Source organism: Argentina silus (assembly GCF_951799395.1).
Source record: "Argentina silus genome assembly, chromosome: 5".
Lineage (NCBI taxonomy): Eukaryota > Metazoa > Chordata > Actinopteri > Argentiniformes > Argentinidae > Argentina > Argentina silus.
The window spans coordinates 6567940-6587146 of NC_139659.1; the positions used below are offsets into that span (position 1 = coordinate 6567940).

At 43.0% G+C, this 19207-nt stretch overlaps 2 protein-coding genes across 2 annotated transcripts in view; both read right to left on the reverse strand.

Moving 5' to 3' along the window:
- naa25 (N-alpha-acetyltransferase 25, NatB auxiliary subunit) overlaps nucleotides 1-3396 on the reverse strand; it is a 10729-nt gene extending 7333 nt beyond the window's left edge. Inside the window, exons 1-6 of the mRNA XM_083670127.1 lie at nucleotides 3306-3396; nucleotides 1035-1120; nucleotides 615-753; nucleotides 395-513; nucleotides 153-227; nucleotides 1-14 (exon numbers count right to left, since the gene is read on the reverse strand). The exon at nucleotides 1-14 is cut by the window's left edge and continues 94 nt beyond it. Coding sequence (XP_083526253.1) covers nucleotides 1-14; nucleotides 153-227; nucleotides 395-513; nucleotides 615-753; nucleotides 1035-1120; nucleotides 3306-3363 — 491 coding nt within the window. The 5' untranslated portion in view covers nucleotides 3364-3396. The remainder of the gene's footprint in view (nucleotides 15-152; nucleotides 228-394; nucleotides 514-614; nucleotides 754-1034; nucleotides 1121-3305) is intronic.
- Nucleotides 3397-4401: 1005 nt separating this feature from the next.
- On the reverse strand, nucleotides 4402-18657 carry pitpnb (phosphatidylinositol transfer protein, beta). The gene is made up of 11 exons (XM_083670160.1): nucleotides 18625-18657; nucleotides 14869-14899; nucleotides 13530-13675; nucleotides 13317-13408; nucleotides 13002-13009; nucleotides 12096-12170; nucleotides 11922-12005; nucleotides 10323-10400; nucleotides 9936-10046; nucleotides 9482-9604; nucleotides 4402-7818 (listed from the first exon to the last, which is right to left on the reverse strand). The coding sequence occupies exons 1-11, from the start codon at nucleotides 18642-18644 to the stop codon at nucleotides 7768-7770; spliced, it is 819 nt and encodes a 272-aa protein (XP_083526286.1). The 5' UTR covers nucleotides 18645-18657; the 3' UTR covers nucleotides 4402-7767.
- Between the last annotated feature and the right edge of the window lie 550 nt (nucleotides 18658-19207).

The following is a 19207-nucleotide window of genomic DNA, read 5'->3' on the forward strand; positions in this document are numbered from 1 at the left end:
TGCGCAGATATTGCCTAAAACACACACACAAATATGCAATCACAAACATACACAAACACACATAATGTTTGGACGACAGTTTGATATGTGTGTGTGTGTGCGCATGTGCCAAATATCCAAACCACTGGCCCATAGTGAGAAGCGAACTGTACCTGCATCACCAGGCTCATGACAGACCAAAAGTAGTAAGGGTTCTTAGGGACAATCTTATAGAGGGCCATTCCCGCCTGTGAAAGAGAGAGATGAACACATCACATCGCCATCCTTATTCTTATGTTTCAGTCTAAACAACCAATCCTAATCAGAAATGCATTCTCGTTTATGGATTTTTTTTCAAACATTGAATGACGGTAGATGGTCAGATGGGGCAGTTAGTGTATGTGTGTGTTCTAACCTGCTGCATCTTCTTGTACTCTCCCACACGGGCATAAGCCATGAACAGGTGAGAGTGATACTCCTCACTCAGAGGAACCTTCTTCACTGCAGCCTCATACAGCTTAGTCACCAACTCAGCTGCAAAGACAAAACACCATCACTCATTTCAGCTTTGAAATGAGCTCCTCTGCATTTGAGTTTGTGAGCATTTGTGCGCGCGCGCGTGCATGTGTACTCACGGCGGTGCATCTCTCTGTAGAGTATAGTTAAAGCCTGTAAAGAGTTGTCATCAGTAGGCTCAAGAGTTGCCACCTCTTGTGCCAGAGTAAAGGCCTCATCCTGCTTGCCCGTCCGCTGCAGACCGATAGCCTTTAGGACCTGGGGGAGAGAAGAGGCAGAGGGTGAAACAGCTGACTAGGCGACATGACACCACCACCACCACCATAATCATCATCAACAACATAGTTAAATGTAAAAATGTTGATTTTGATGATTTGATGTATCATTGTTGTATCACTAACGTCAGTATAGATCACAATTGGGGGCAGCAAACTGACCTTTTTTTTGCTTTTGGAGCTCCCACACCAAACGTTTGCATTCTACCAGACATTGTGACAAAGACACACAGTTAGAACAATATTTTTCCTCTGGCGACCTACCTTAGCACAGTGGAGGTCCTTGTGCTTCTTCAGCAGTTTGTCTGCCTGCTGGATCGCCATCTTGTTATTGCCATTGTCAAGGTAATCTGGGGGAGGGGACATCACAGCATCAGTATACCCATGTGCAGTAGACTATATCACTACTTGAGGGGAGACGTATCATTGGGCTTACAGTGGCTGAAGCTCATTCAACAGCTCTAGAACCTATTTCGGGACATGGGAGCCACCTCTCTTGTTTCGCCATATATTATTCATGGCAATATGAATATTTGTTGCCTCATAATTCAACTCCCATTGCCAGCCTTGGCGCCTAAAACAAAACCAAAAGAGCTGTAAGATGATACAATGATCGGAGTGACAGGGAAAGAAAGAGAGACAGAGGGCGTTAAGAGAAAAGAAAAGGAGAGTTAATTGTATGCACTGTAGCTGAGCCCCTAAACCTGCCAGAAACACACACACAAAAAAAAAGTATTCAACCTCTCCCTATGAAACACCAAACAAACTCCAGTCCACAGTGTTTGTGAGTGAGTGAGTGAGTGATTTGAGAGTCCCAAACTAGGGTTGTTTTCCAGGTTGTCTACATTGTAGTTAAGCTGTGCAATGCACTAGAATCTAGAACGCCTGGAGAAATGTTGAGAATGTCTGGAACTGGGAAGACATTAAGTTGATAGCAATCTGCTGCGCAACCTGAGGCAACCCGTAGAACCAAAAGGTTCTACTACGTTTACGTGTAAATGCATGAATGTGCATTACAATGTGTGTGTAGGTAGTCTACATGTGGACAGTAAGTGCCCTGCCTATATTTGTGTCAGTGGGTTTGAGTGTGAGAATGGCTTCAAGCCTATTCGTGTGACTGACCATTTCTGTGTCTGACCCCTATCTTTGTTTGCAACCTTGACACCTAGCTTCTGTCTTGTCGCGCATTGCAGCTGACAATAGAGCATGGGCAGACAAACAGATAGGCAGACACAGACAGTCCCCTTCCCAGGGTAAGCTCAGTGCAGCTCCTGGACAGCTGGGTGCCAAAATTAACCATGCCAGACAGTACTACATCAGCCTTGTGTCATGTCTATTCTTTTTGTTATCATAACCGTGTAACTGTGCTGAAAAGCCATTATGAAATAAACTAGGTCTACATGGTCATTTGATGGTTATGTATGAACTCTGAAATATGGCACTATACTGTAATGCAGAATACTGCAGGTATATTTGAGGAAGAGTGGAAACAGAGAGGAAGTGAAAATATGAGCATACAGTATGAAGTCATAGGCTACGAATGAAGGACTGTTTACAACAGTGGACGTGAGGGCCAAAATAACACAACAAACGTACCATAAGACTAGCTACCTTGCTAGCTAGCTACCCTGCTGGTATCAGCAAAACCAAAAGCTAGCTCACGTCCAATCACAGACCGCAAAGCAACCGAGCTAACAGAGCCACCGTTAGCCTAATCATCTTATGTCCCTCTCTGACACATGGTTAAAAACAATAGTGGTTGCCCTCTCACTCTTTTTGTATGGTTAGCAAACGTTGAAAAACCAAAACAACTTGAAATAGATGGCTAGTAGTAAGTTAGCCAACGTTAGCGTGTAACTACATATCTCTCATCATCTTTCTAAACAAGCGTGTAGTAGTTACATTTAACAAGCGAGCAATACCCGGTTAATAAATCAGCCGGTTCAACATCACGCGATGAACGACGGGTGTAAATAGGGCCACCTCGATGAATCTGACATGCTAATAGAGTTAACTAGTGACTCGATAACTCTTCGTTGATATGTTTTGTTTTAAAATGTAGTGTACACTGTTCATAACCATTTCCAACACAGTATTGACGCTTTCAACACGTTACGGCTAGTTTAGTTAGCTAGCTAACTGACTAGCTTACCGGCTACTTAGCTAGCTAGCTAACTGTCAAATACAGGGAGAGACATGCACTCTGAGGCAGTCTGATCGGTGTAGCTAACGACATTTGGTTGCAGTTTGGATATGAAGTTATGACGGCACTACCAAAGCGCTTTAAATGGTCTGCAGTAACACACATCATCCGAATTGGGCTCTGACAGCAGTGACACCCAGACAGTCGAGCAAGGTGCACTGTCATTCGGCGTTGCAGACGAACTGAGCCCGGGGCTGGGGCTTGGGGGGCCGCAGTGTTGCCCCACTGAGCACCGAACACAACAACTGCAAAGGCGGCCACTCGTGCAAACCGCTAAACACAAACAACACACTGAACGGAGCATAAATGTATTATTCCCGGCTAATCGTTACCGTAGATAGGTCTCAGTCTCCTGTCGTTAGGGTCTTGCACATGGCCTCGCGCCGCCATGTTGGAGGTTACCAGGGAGGGTATATGTCTGAGCATGCGCAGTCGTATCAATCCAGTAGGAATTAAAGAGACAGTCATTCAATGTCAAAAAGAAATCATCAAACACTGAAAAGAACAAAGGACTAAGAAGAAAGATCCAGTTCATTAAGACAAGTGACACCCAAATACATAAAGTTCCTGAATAAATTCTGAAGTAGCCCTTGGGTGGAAATGTGCCCTTCTTTCTTATATAGCCTGTTTGATTTTGATCTTCCAAATAAAATGTCTCCATGCCAATTCAATTAACACAATAGCCTTCTCCTATAAAATATGGGAGATGGTATTACTATTATGTGTTTACCATCAGTTGAAATAAGTGAACACTTTATATGCGAGAAAGTGAAAAGAGTAGAAGTGAGGGGGATGAGAAAAGATTGTGCTTCTTCAATCCCTGCCTGTGTGTGAGCCAGATATGTATAACCACTAGAGGGCGCACTCCCCTAAATGAAGTGTGATTATGTGGGGAGCGCCATGTAGTCAACTTCTTTTATCTTCTGTGATTTGAGTGGGCGTTAATCGTTAGTCTAGGGCTGTGTTCCAAAATGCGTTCTTGCAGTCTATCTAGAGCGGAACACAACCTAGTGTCAACCAGTGTCTCTGGTCAGTAATTTATTGGCACCAGTAGATTGCGTCATGACGCTAAAAGCCATTTACATCTATAGATAAACCGATTGAAGATGAAGACCCAGCTCATATGAAGTCCCACCCTAGTTGAGATAACTGTCACATGTTGTCACAAATGTAATGAATGGGGAACGCATGTGCCTACTGTGTGCATCTCTATGGTATGAGCCAATAAAATACCGGATTTCTAGAGAATGTAAACAGTATCTAGCGTTTCAAGTATGAAGATGTCAGATGGCCATACAAAGATACAGTAGTAGAGCAGAAGAAATGCAGTAGTTTTTATATGTAAAGCTCTCTGTATTTAAGAATTTACTTTTTTCAAACAAACATGTCAGAGACATTTCGAACCAAGTGACGTCAGAGACAACAGGATAGATTTTTGTGTTCAAATGTTTTATTAGATATTCTGTTTAGTTCCATTGTCTAGACATTTTTTTGACACAGCTCAAAAGCTGCAAAACAAAAAAACAAACAAAAAAGAAAAAAACAATTTCTTCAAATGTCTTACATTCACTACTAATTCCCCTGAATTTCACCTTCTGATCAAAAAGAGACATGTATGCTTTGTGAATCTTTTTCTTTCAATGAAAATGAACAGTAGATGTTGCAAGTGCTTAGTCATGATTACAAGAAAGGTACAGTATTTTTGGACTCTCAGACTGTTCACGAGGCCTCTATCCCTCCTCTTAGTCAGACCCTGGCTGACATCACTAGCTCTGCCACAGAGTACACCAAACCATCTGCAAAAATGGAAGGGAAAGTTCACTTCAATATCAGAATCTTCATCCCTCAGAAATGTTCTGAAGTCAAGCTGTGCCCCATACTCTGATTTTGGGGTGAACTATCCCCTTGAGGGTCACATTCTTACACATTGTCTGATGGCAGTTCTTCAACCTGACAAGCATGAATACAGATCAAACAGAAATGGATAATATCTAAAGGCCAAACATTTAATAAGGGGGGAAAATTCTGATGACAAAAAAAACAAAAAAAAACAACAACACTTGTTTGATTCACTTCTACCATCTCAATCCAAGAGGTCGTGCAGATCAAAATCTAGAACAATGTGATAATGAGAATAAACTGTATCAAAAATGTTCAGTTCATTCAAATAGATCTTTCATCAAATATCTATATCTATTAATGATGCAGTGGGTAAATGGTCTGCGTTGCGCAGCTGGAAAATGTGTCTATTGTCAATGTATCTGCAGTCTTCCCTGCATACTGAGAGACATGCATTCTCTCAGAGACAGATCTGTACAAGGGCATAGAAAAGGTACAGTATGAAAACCATGGTGTGGAAAACAAATACATAAATAGTATGTATGTTCGACCTTAGATAAGCATCTAGGGTAAATCTTATCCTATTCCAAATATGACACTGCCCACAGAGCTGGCATCAGGGTTTCTCCAGAGTACTACACAGCCTACTGCACACAGTTACAGTACTGGAGATACAGAGGAGGTAGTCTGGACCTGCCGATGCTTTGTAACCATGAATATGAAATATAAGATACAGACAATGCTGGTAAAACTATCTTATTTGTGTCATGGGACAGCTTGGGATACCACACACTCAGTGGACAACCATGTATTTACATCTATCCCAATAGGTAAAGGTGTATATCTACATGTGGATACCTCAAAAATAAATCTATGGACAGAGGGACATTGGTTGCCATACGTGTCTGATGAGACAAGTTGTCCTATAACACAGCCAGGATACTAAGGTACATAAAGTACATTATGCATACAACATAATCCAAGCATAATTGAGTTTGACTACGGTCCAACAAGACCTGCAAGGAACTCAAACAAGCATACAGTGGACATATAAAATGAGCTCTAGGCCTGATGGTAACAATCTGAAGTCATCAACATGTGACCACAGGTAGGCAAACACAAAAGGAGGGAGTAGGGTGAATTTGTTCCCTAATCACTGATCTAGGATCAAATTACCCTAACCGAACCATAATGGAAGACGCAACACTGGCCTTAGACCAGTATCTAAGCATCTTCTCCCTTCTCCTCAGCAATTGCCCTGCCAGTACAACCAACTACAGTTGATCTAGTAGGCCTAGCTCAGAAATGTATAGACTCAGCTCTCACTTTCCTGGGGCAAAAATGGACGAAAGGTTAAAATAACACATTAAAAAGGGAAATGCTGGCAGACATACATACATACATGATCAATGGACAATAATGCAAAAAAAAAACTCAAAAAGGAAAGGAATTGTTTATGTATGCCAAGCCACTCTCAACACAACCCATGTATCATTTGATCCGCTCAAGAACAGATCTTTGCTTACTTAGTCAGTAGTGAGAGAGGGAAAGGCAGTACAAGAGTGACAAAAAGAACTGAAACTGACAGGATATATAAAACCCTTCACACACACACTCACTCACTCACTCTCTCTTCATCATTTCTGTTATAGTAAAATAGAAGCTTGTTGGAGGCCCTAGGACGGCCCAGCCCTCTTGTTAAAGCCCTATGCAGGTGGAGGGGTGAATGCAGAAACAGCGCAAAGCTAGTTTTCAAAAGGCTGAATCATGGATCTGCTAGAAGCATAGCTTTGTACTTAAACCACTCTGAAGCAGCAGTCTTAATTGTTTAGCTATTAATGCTGGCCATCATACTTCTCTGAGCAGGTAAGCTCTGGGAGAAACTGCAGGAGACCACACACACACACACACACACACACACACACACACACACACACACACACACACACACACACACACACACACACACACACACACACACACACACACACACACACACACACACACACACACACACAGTTGTGTCCAAAGAGGACCCTAACCCTCTCTCTACTGGACACACACTCTCCATTACTTTAGAACAGTTGTACTGAGGTGTTTGCAAGCTCATGCAATGCCAGTTACTGAGGAGATGCTGCTGTCCACATGCACTCGAGTGGAAATGTATGTGTGTGTGTGTGTGTGTGTGTGTGTGTGCATGGTTGTATTGGAAAGTAGCAAAGTATCACCCATCAAGCATAAGCATCACACATTTTTTAGGAACAATAATGACAGGGATAAACAAGTCTGGGTGAAATCAAACCGCACAAACAAAACTAAAACTAAAAACAACATAATTCCCAGCCAGACAACAGTCAAACAGTGGGGACAAGACTAGGGTGCCGTGTCTACAAAATCTATACTACCATAAAACTAAGATGAGGATAAAGACAGACCTTGAGGTGAAATAATGATACAACTAACTAGAGCCATGACAGACAGTTATATAACAAGGAGTGCGGGCGGGGGGGTAAGTGGAAAATATAATTGGTCCAATACCTGCTTAAGTGATCTCATACCAATTGTGTGTAATATACATACCAACTGAACTGTCAGGACTGAAATAACATTCTATTCTGTTTAAAAGGCTTAGCTTTCTGAGTCACGGTTGTCATAACTGAATACAAACAAAGCCCATTTCGATAATGAACTAACAATTACATTACAGGCAATTTACTGTGCAAAGAGATTTTGTTTCTCCTTATTTTTATGTATGCAAAACCGTTTTTGTTTTTTCGTTTTTCTATGTAAATAAGAGGCTGGGTGAGGATTGGTACAGTACTATTGACCAATTGTGACAAACCCCCCCCCTATGAATCATGGGAGACAGGAAGAAAGCAGCAGACATCAGGGCCACTTCCTCATCTTGGTGGGTGTGTCTGATGACATCATCATGGAAGGGTTGGTTGGTTTGCCTCATTGCTCATAAGCAGCACTCATGCCTCGAATCGGCCCTTTATTACGAAGCTGAGAGAGAGGGGAGAGGGGAGAGAAAGATGGAGGGCAGCGAGAGGAAGAGGGAACAAAACAAATGGGTTGGAGAGACAGGTAAAGAGAAGGGGGGGGTTACAAAAAGAAGAGAAACAAAGTTAAAATCATGCAGGTTTCACAGTTTCTGCTTTGTAGCGATTGAAGAAAAGGAGTCTGCCTGTCTGGTGAAGACCGTAAAGTGATGGAGGAATGCACTGAACGCTTGTTTTCTCTTGCAGTGTATCCAGTTCATGACAATCCACTGTTCAACCTTGCACTAAGTGCATTATGTACTTTTAAATAGCCGTTGTCCAGATCATGAAATACAGAAGACCATTTCTCCTCAATTAGTCTGGGACCCTTCCTTCAGACAAATAGTCCCGAAACAAATATATACGTCTTTTTGCAGTCTTATATCCGCACACAAACACAGTCCAAGTGAAATATTACTGGCTCAGTGCAGAATCCAACATCACTTCAATCACGCTCCATCACAGGGAAAACTTTATGGCAAGAGGAAACATGCACAATGACAGACAAGCAAAGGTTAGTCGTGCTGTCCCAGACACCTAGAACCATATATGGACACACTGAACAGGAGACAGTATGTTAGTTAGAGAGCAGGTAGATGAAGAGAGGACAGGTGAGTCATGCTGGAGAGAAAGAGAAAAGCTCGGAGAATGCAGTTCACCTGAAACCAACTTGCATGATCATTTCAGTGAGGTCAGTGCAATTGTGCTATGTGTGGTATTACAAACATGGGAGTATTGCTTTGTCACAACATACAGGGAACATAACTTAATGGCATCATTTACTAGCAAGTGGGTGCTTTAACTGAGTGAATAGTGAGACTAACTGAGATATACAGTTTGCCTGTGTTCACCGTGCATCCACATAACGCTTCAGCAAGGCAAACACACGCGCACACACCGGAAAAAAACTACTTCAAAAACAGGAGACAAAACAAGGCCGCACCATAACAACTGAAACTGTCGAAATTAAAAACAGGAGGCAGACAGAATGAGGAAAAAAAATAATGTGAGAGACGCACATGTAGAACCAAAGCCAGGTCAGACTGAACTAAGAGCAGAGTGTCCGTTCGACAGGCAGCAGCCAGGGAAAAGGAAAACAGGCGATGGGTGACAAATGACCGACAGAGAAAAGAGACGCATGAGTCCACACCACGACGCCAGCACGTCCTCCTTCCTGTTCCAGAACTTACTCAGCCTGCCTCTGACCTAGAGGAGAGGGCCTACTCTTCCGTTGCTGTGGTACCCCGCACGCTGCCCTTCTGACGCATCTAAATGCAAAGTAGAACCGTCAGCAGGGTCAATCAGTGCCCCCCCCCCTCCCCCGTTTGGAGGTGCAGAAGGGTTAGTGGGTGATATTAAAACACAATATATAGGCCATCAACAAAAGCCAATATCAACAAAAGCCTGGTTTAATCCTCTGGGGTCTGGTGTTAGTGAACATCATCATCATCATCAGTGAAAAACAAATCCTCATAATCGTCAATGAAATTCAATATCCACTATTCAGCACTGTCCCCATCTAGAGTAAGATTCACAAAAAGCTTCAAAGAACCCCCCCTCCGCCCCTACCCCTTAGGGGAAGATGGGACAGCCCAGTATAGAAAGATATTCCGGGTGGTGTTTGTTACCTCCTCCAGCTCTCTCTGAGTCTCCTCCTCCATCCGCCGGATGTCCGCCATCGTCAGCTCCACCCAGCCGTCGATCCAGCAGAACAGCTGGCGGTGGAAGTTAGTGAAGATACGCTTCTCTTGCTGTGGGAGAGGGGAGGAGATGGTTATTACTTTTTGGGGGGCATCTCAATTGCCTAATGTGACTTCCTCTCCATGTCTCCTTTCCTTCTTCCTCTACACTAAACTGATGAAAATAAGCTCTACAGGGGAAAGCAAATCCATTCGGCATCCAACATATCATGATCATCTATCCTTTAGATTAGAGCAGATAATAAGGCAGCTGGCTGACAGATCACAGACTGCTAGACAACGCTTCACGGTTACTATGGTTATAAGCAAAAAAATTCAGCAATGTTTTCTCTTTTACCCGTAAAGCACTATGAAAAGAGGCAGAAATAAAGGAGAGACTTACCCTGTGGATGAAGTTCTCTACTTTGCTCTGCAAACCCCACCACTTGAACTTGACAGTGACCAGTTTGTACGCACACATCTTAGGACAGTCTGTCTTGGTCATCAGCTCTTTCTGTCAGGGGACACCCAGAGGAGGAAGAAACGTCACTTCCCCACAAAGACATGTATTAACTCTGGACATAGAATTGCAATTTGTGTTCATGTTTTAACCTTCCTTGTGTCTCCAAGTGTGTTGTGACATTTTTGTCAAATAAAACTTGAACTTCATGAGGTGGGAGATGTGTTTTAAAAGAAACAGGAAAATCTGGTACTAGAAAGTAAATACTATCATGTAAAATGAAAAATAAAGACTAACCAAAGAGCAAAGTGTCAATTGACTGAATTATACCTTCCACTCAGGGCCAAGGGGTCCTCTCCCTGTCTTAATAGATTGAAAGAGAGAAGGATCCTCCTCTGGTTTATAGTCCTGCAGGAAAGAACAGACAGACACATAAGAAATTGGGACATCTGAGGACGATGGTTCATTGGATAGTTTTACAGGGAAAAAGCTTTGGGTGGCTGATGATACAAAAAGGTTTGGAAGCAAAACTAATCTCTGCAGCTGTAGTGTTGGTAGCAAAAACCTGACATACGACATGTCATACAAACACAACACATTTAGGCACAGGTATCAAAAACAGCTATACCTCAACATGCACACAGCTCCCTCCCACACACACAGCTCCCTCCCACACACACACACACACACACACACACACACACACACACACACACACACACACACACACACACACACACACACACACACACACACACACACACACACACACACACACACACACACACACACACACACACACACACACACACACACTTCTCTCCTGCTGTGCTAGTCCCTGTTTTAATCCACCAGACCTGTGTCTGGACCAGATGGGGCTACTGATAAGCCTGGCCCTCACACTGATCCAATTAAGTCATTACTGTACAGGAGCCAGTGTAGGAGTCACTGCAACCCTGCTACAGTGACACACCCTCTACCCCACGTGTGAGAATGGCTTACGGCCTGCTATGTTAAGGTTTGAGGCCTGGGGTCTTTGAGGTGTTCGGTGAGACATGTAGGCTAGTGCTGAGGGCCTTCAAACAAAGAATATGACAAAGTACATCCTTAAAAACTGCTTACCAACAAGTGCTCACTCCAATAATGCACCAAAGGACAGAAATAATCTTTTAATTGCAAGTCTGCTCTCATGTCCCTCAATATTATATTGTTGCCAACTAGCAATCTAATACTGAGACAGCAATATGGCAAAAAGCCTGCTCAATTCCCTCAGATCAGTGGTCATTATGGAATTGAGAAGATCCATGGAAATTAAGGTCTCAACTCTCCAGACCCTGATGGCTAAGCACTGAGAGCTTACAGGCTGGATTAGATGTAACTACTTTGTGGTCATGACCTGGGGTTGGGTCACAGTGGGAGAACACAGGATCCCCTGTGACTATAAGCCTCCTGATCTCTCGTGACTGAGTGCAAGTTTTTTTTTGTCTTTTTACAACATTTCATCACCATCATGCTGTTACTTTGGGTCCTGAACTGAGCTTTCTGATGGTAAATGATACGATGACAATCTACTGATGACCAAGACAAACCAGAGCTACACTATGGTCCAGTAGTGTTACTCATGAGAGACAGCCAGTTAACATGCAATGACAGAACTGATCCACAGGGGGGAGACAAATATTCTACTGTAGATCAGTGGTCACCAACGCCTGATACTGGATTGCTACAGGGTGTGCAGGCTTTAGTTCCAGCTCTGCACAAACACACACGCCATTTAGCTAATCTAACCACAGTCTTGATAGTTACTTGAAGCAGGTCTCCGGGACCAGGGTTGAGTACCACTGTGGTAGAATGATATCACCACAACATAAGCCAGCCAGAGGCAAGGAAAGGGACCATCCTAAAGGAAACAGGGGTCGACACACTCACCGCTGCGGCCACTTGGTCTTTGTCTGCGATGTCTATGGGAACCACCTCCACAGTCTTCCACGTGGGACCATCCAGCTCATGTACCTGACAGAGAAATGGAAGAAGGCCATGTCATAATACATACAGCTAGAGTGCATCTCTACTAGTCTCTTTCCTAGTGGTTTGGTCACTCACGTTTTCTAGCGTTCCCAAGTCAGGTTTGTGCCACGTCTCGATCTTAATCATGAAGTCGTCTTTCATGTACTCGTTCTGAAAAGAAGGGAGAGGGAACATCATCGTAACCATAATTAAAAACGGTGTTGGTAAAATGTATAGTCATGAAGTCCACCATTTGTCTTTTATGCCGTTTTAATTATTTTATTTATTTATTTGTTATTCTATTTTTTTATGCTCTTTAAACTAAATTGCTGCTAATAATTGCACTCTGACCCTAAAATGCACAGATTTTTTTTATTTTTTATCTTTCCTTCCTTATCTATTTTATGTAAAGCACTTTGAATTGCCTCTGTGTATGAAATGTGCTATATAAATAAACTTGCCTTGGTGAACCATTACAATTTCAAGTCTTTTAAGTCTATGTCCATTCTATGTATTGGCCATTCACTCTGAAGGGAGACAACTCATGAATTAATTAGGCATCCAAATGCTACTGCCCCTTTCATGTTACGTCTCCTTTGGAACTTAGCCAATGGAAAGCTCTGATAATGAGAAAGCCTTGAATGGCGACTCGTGGGAGGTCTATTTAAAACCCACAACTAATCCAATTAACCAATTAGATGTTTTGGACGAAACACAACTTTGCGTGAATCAGCTTTGCTATTCTACTCACTACCTGTATTGTTAGCATGCTAGCATAGCTACATTAGGCTGCTATGAAAGTGATGCAGATGTGAGTTAATCGATTCACAAAGGAAAAATCCTTCACATTGAAACTAGAGTCTGGGGGAACATGGGGCTAATCTGTGTGTGTGTGTGTGTGTGTGTGTGTGTGTGTGTGTGTGTGGTTACTTTGACAGTCGAGACCTGAGTGAACCTGTTAAAGCATAAAGTGTGTGGGTGATCAGTTGTCACACTACTTACCGTTACAACTGTAGAAGATGGAGCAAATATGCAACACAGAAAAGAGAAAAGCAACATTAGATTATTTTCAACACAACTGTTCCCAGCTAAACCATGTATGCTTGTCAAAAATACACAGGGCCCGATTTACTAAGCCATAGCACCTGTTCTTTTAAAAAGGAAGTGAAATACTACAAAGGTTGGAGCAAGAACATGGAAGTCTTTATCACATTTTGAGATTTTATTCCTTCACTTATGTGAAGCCAATTCAATTAGTGGATGTCTGCTCTGGAATGGAGAGGTCTGTTATGCAGTGGTGGTTCATGTGGGACTCACTAGTACGGCAGTATGGGTAAGCGTTCCAGGCCTTTTCATGGAAAACTAGTGCTCCCTCTGGTGCGATCATCTTCACAAAGCCTGGAACTTTACTGGAGGGAGAGACAGCGTTAAAGCATTAGTCATGAATCATGTGTGTTTATGTACCTCTTCAGATGCTAGATTGTGCGTGCGTGCATGCGTGCGTGTGTGTGTGTGTGTGTGTGTCCTCACCTCTTTAAATGGTAGATTTTGTGTGTGTACTGTCCCTTCTCCCCTTCCTTCTCGTAAGGTTCATTCTTAAGCACCTCGATCCCCTCTCCTCCTCCCGTCTCAGCCTTGCTAGCCTCAGCCACAGAGTATAGCTGTCCCACTTGGTACTGAGAGGAGAACGAACACACAGGAGATGAAGAGACATAGAGCAGAACATAAAAACAGAGTAAAAGACAAATGCCCAGTACCATATTGACTGCAAACCCGTACCCTAGGAGAGGGGTTCCAAAGCCTACGACCCCAAATAGACATCAATCATTTCCTGTGACCAACAACTTTATTGCCTACTTTGCCAACACACGATAATGACTTCCAAGTGTATTCTAATCGCCCTATTAACAATGCTCTATTGGTTGGATATAAACCCCAAAACAATAAAGGCTACAGGTGTAATACGCAGACAATGTTTGTCTACATACAAAATAAAAACGTTTGTGTCTCATAGCTTGATTTTCCTCAGGGGACCATATCATATTGTTCATACCAATCCAATCCTGTAAAATCCCCAACGCAGTCGCGGGGGGAGATTTATCCTCCATTAGAGGCTAGGATCATGAAAATACAATGCTCTGTATTGTGTGTGTCTGAGACAGTGCCATAAAGACAAGCAGTACAGTCCCCATCCCAATTCTGCCCCCCTGTCCCATCTCTCTCTAACAAGGAGTCTATTGTCTCTCTACATGAGCCCTAACCCCAGCCCCAGCCCTGACCAGACGAGAGACTAGAAATTGTTCTACTTTAGGGGAGGGAATGAGGAATGGAGATAAACCCAAAATATAAGCTTGTTTTACTGTTTGTAAATGATGCAATTGTAAATAAACACAGCTTTAACAGCTTTAAAACATGAAGGCTAAAACCATAGTTTTGAACTCATGGATGGTCAGTCCTTACATCCCTAGCCCTGTCTAAGAAATTGAGAGTGCATTTCTCCAGCTCCATCCCTCAGCTGCGGATGCCCACTTTGTTGTACCTTTAATGAAGGTAGGTTTTACAAGTTGTTTGACGAAACCCAGTAAGCATCTAAACAGAGGAGACAACCTGACAATTCAACAGTGACTCGGCTTATTGAGTGTAAATGCACAGTAGGGGAAATGGCCTTGACTGTGAGGATGACCCATCGAGGTAGTGATTATACAGCTGTCACACCATGTACTTACAGTAAAACATGTCTGCTCTACTGTTACATCACCCGCTCTCTGGGAACATCTCTCAAGGCTAGTGCTCTGTAATGTGACATCAGTATGACCCATAAAAACAGTTTTGACTACATTCATTATGGTAATGAAATGGAGGCACTCACCTCTGGCACAGAGCACGGTAAGACCACGCGGCTGAGAGGGGGGATGGATAGAGAGGGAGAGAGATAGAGAGGGAGAGAGATAGAGGGGGAGAGAGATAGAGAGGGGGGATGGATAGAGAGGGGGAGAGATAGAGGGGGAGAGAGATAGAGGGGGAGAGAGATAGAGAGGGGGGATGGATAGAGAGGGAGAGAGATAGAGAGGGAGAGAGATAGAGACAGAGAGGGAGAGAGACAGAGAGGGAGAGAGATAGAGGGGGAGAGAGATAGAGAGGGAGAGAGATAGAGAGGGATAGAGATAGAGGGGGAGAGAGATAGAGAGGGAGAGAGACAGAGAGGGAGAGAGATAGAGAGACATAGTAATCAGTTACAAAGTAATGTACTCATATCCAACTTATTTGCAGGACAGGTGTAAAAGTAATCAGTGAAAAGAAAGATGCTACCACACACTGTCAAATACTCATGGGATGGCTGGGAGCATTCAAGTGTGAGGGTATCTTCTTTCTTTTCAGAGAGAGTCAGACATGACAATTAGAATGAACTTCAATTTAGAAAAATACAGTTCACCCACACTATGATATTTATTGACTAATATTTGATTGTGATTTGTGACTGTGCTTACGTAAACAATACGACATCTAAATTCATTGAAGTTAACCTGTATTTACATGATGATTCTTTATCCACATTCACAAATACATTCACAAAATATCTGAGGGACCTTTGCAGTAAAGCAGACAACTTTCGAGAGAGTACAATTGTAAACAACAAAGCAATCAAACCACACATAAACACAAGTATGCCTAACTTGGCTGAGTTAAGCTAAGCTAGGTGTCACCTCAACAACTCCACAGAAAGACTTCACCTCCATTAGCCAGGTGACTGAACACTGACAAAGAGAATTAGCCTACATCTGGGGGGTTTGAAAAAGGGAATCTCCTCCCCGAATTGAAAACGTTTCTAACCAACTGACTTTTGTTAACATAGAACATTTAAAACAATTTTGAGCACTTGACAGATTCAGCTTTTTTTTAGGTTAAAAAGATAAGCCTACTCTATAGTCAGAGGGTTAAACCCAAGGAACTGTAGAAACTATTACATGTAGGCTAATACAAAGAGAATAGCCTACTGAGTGGGTGAGGTGGCAGCATAGTTACAATGCTGTCACGTCTTGATGTACCAAAAGTCATAATTTACTTGCATACAGATCTCTATATGGCTGTAGTTGTGTAGTTGGCCCAAAGACTGACCAGAACCAGACCTTGGTGTATGGAAGCCTATCCTGATTCTCCTGTCTTCAGACCACCACTGACCAGCCCAGACAATCCCACTAAATAATCCCCCTAGTCCCATCCAGAGAAGAGAGAGGAAAGAGCCAGCATCCACATCACCCATACAGACAGGCAGTCACAAACAGACCAACAGGCAGGATGATTGGTGGACAAGCAAGCAGAGACATTTACGGAGAGAGACTGGCAGATCATATAGCCTACAAGCAGGCAGATCCATGGCTTGTTGTCAGACAGCCTGCCACCTGAGAAACTCCCTCGGCTTCTCATGGTTCTTGGAACACAATCCCCCCCCCCCACACACACACAGTATGCCAGGAAAGGCAAGACCGAAAGGAAGTTATGAAGCAACAGCACAGGGACGCAAAACATCATTCCCCAGAAACACCACAGGAAGTTTCCTTGGAAACACACCAACCCACCCACCCATGAGGCAACACTCCCAGACGCCATTGATGGCTGGTTCTCTCACCACGATCAAAGAGAAGGAAGAGAGGGGCACTGACTTTTAGGGAAAGTCAGCAACCTATGTTCAAGTTGCAAAAAAGCAAAGCTGCAGGTTCTATTAAAAACCCTCATGATAACCAATATGGTAGGCTGCTCTGCCTTGCTATCGGTCAGAGAGACAAGCAAGCACAACCTGTCCTCAGCATATCATTATCTTATCTCAAAGTCATCAGCATGGATTGGAAGTCCTGAACTGTATCTACATAATGGCGCTTTGTTTCTTCACCTGACCAAAAATAATTGAATTCAAGGAGCAACCTAAACAATTCTATGAAATTCTTTCTGATCTCATAGACCTTGATGAACCCATATTGTTGCCCTGGATGAGCTCAGTCCCAAGAGCAGATAAGGAGTCTGGAGACATGCTGCACTTCCTTCACACACACTTTTACACACCGGGTCAAGGTGTGTAACATAAGCTGCTGTGGTAACAGCTACATACTGTATGCATCAGAGCAATTAGATACCCTGTGGAAACTGACTTGACTACCGTCAACATCGTAAAGACTAACGCATAAATCAGACCACACAAATGCCCCGCAGAAAAGGTATACGTGTTGAACATGTATGTTAATTGCGCTTTCAGTCATAATCAGACACCCAACAGCACACTTTCAGCATTACTTTCCTAGTAGTGTCATTCTTTTGTAGCGTCACCTGAGTAATTTCAGATCAGGTATGTGGATGATGTTCCCCTTCCCACACTGTCCGCAAATTAGCTCCATTTCATAGAGAGGGACCATTTACTGATTTAGGTTCAGTGATGATCAGTCTAGTGTAGGCCTTCGAGAATTGATTGCAATACAAAACAGAATCTGGATCAGTTGAGCATAACACAGAACTAGCCTATATGTGGTGGATGACAATGTGCAGTGCTTCATAGCAAACAGGCAGTGACAGCTAGTTGACTGTCACATACTGTAGAGCTACTACAGCCAGATCGTGAACCAGTAAAAGGCATTTTCTTTGGCAATGTGGCACTATCCATATAGGTTATGTAGATTACAGCAGCAGACAGAGAACCTACATGATTATAGCTAGATAACTACATACATTCCTTATTCCCACAGTAGCAAGTTGTAAAATGTACTTTAGCCATCAAATCAAGCCCATCATCACACAGAACAACACCGGCAAGCACACCAGGCAGCGTGGACTAGTCAGTAAGTGCCACCGAAAAGTCAGATGGGGGTAAGCTGCATCAAGTTGGCATGTTTAGCTAAGAAAGAGTGGACGCAGAGGCTCAACACAACAACGTCTAAAAATAACATGCTAGTTAAAGGTACAGTAGCTGGCTAATTGTAATTAGCTTAAGTCTCATAGTGTCAGCCGCCTAGGTGATTCACCGTTATATTAGCCGCCCAGCTAAGTCAGCTAGTAAGCGCTAGCATTACACTAGAGACAGCTAGTGAGCTACCGTTATCTAGCTAACGCCTATGTAGAAAGCTAACTACTAAACAATTAGCTAGCTAACTTATATTGCAGCGTGGATACATTTCTCAAAATCCCTGATATATTGTCAATTGTAGAGATTCAGCTCGCTAGCCAGCCGGTGTTTGATACTGCTGCTAGTACTTCTATTCGGAGATGGAACCTTGATAATCTGTCACTCACGAGACCGAAAGCTTATGGCACCATGTTGGCTAGCTAGCTAACTTCATGGCTAGGCTTCGCTGCCTTCACATTCAGGTTCATTCAAAGCTAGCGAGCTACATAGCTACCCGCTAGTGCTAGCTAGGCCTAGCTCCTAGGCTAGACACCGGTATCTGAGAAGAACCCACATCAATCCGACCTTATCCACTCGAACACTCACATACCCTCCTAAATGCTAGACAAGGGACTAAATACACATACGCCGACATGAGCCGATACATATAAGTTCAAACTTAAAGACTGGCCACGCTGACTAGATAAACTGACTGGTTAAATACGACGGAATAAGATGTTAAACAATTCAACTCACTATTCCTTGATAATCACCATCTTCTCCTCCCGGGCTGCGGCTGCGCAAGGATGTCGACGTCATCCGAAATTATCAACAACAAGTTCTTTCCGCCCACGGGAGTTGTTGATTGGCCAAAACCCGCACACTTTGTAAGATTTGCACGTATGTCAAACCATGGCATGATAGATATGATAGCTACTGTATGGGATGACAGGCATTATTAGTGGTATTAAATAGTGTAGTATAGTCATCAATGGAAACTATGAGGATTGGAGACTGAGGAGGTATGGTCACTTCTCCGGACCAATTCATGAGCAATTCCAAATACCTATTTATTGAGTAGCCTAACAATCAGAATTTATCAAACAGAGAATCAGGTTTTCCTTAATTACCTCAGCATTGCTCCTCACAATTTTCACACCCATGGGCATGGGATAATGGCCAACATTTCCATAGTGATTTTCTTTTTAAAGTTAAACACCTACTGTTTTTTTTTACTAGTGCATCATAAATTGATAAACATTTGATCATCTCAGTCATCAGTCAATGATCTACTGCAGAAGGATAGGATAAAACCATTTACCATGCAGGATTTATTTTG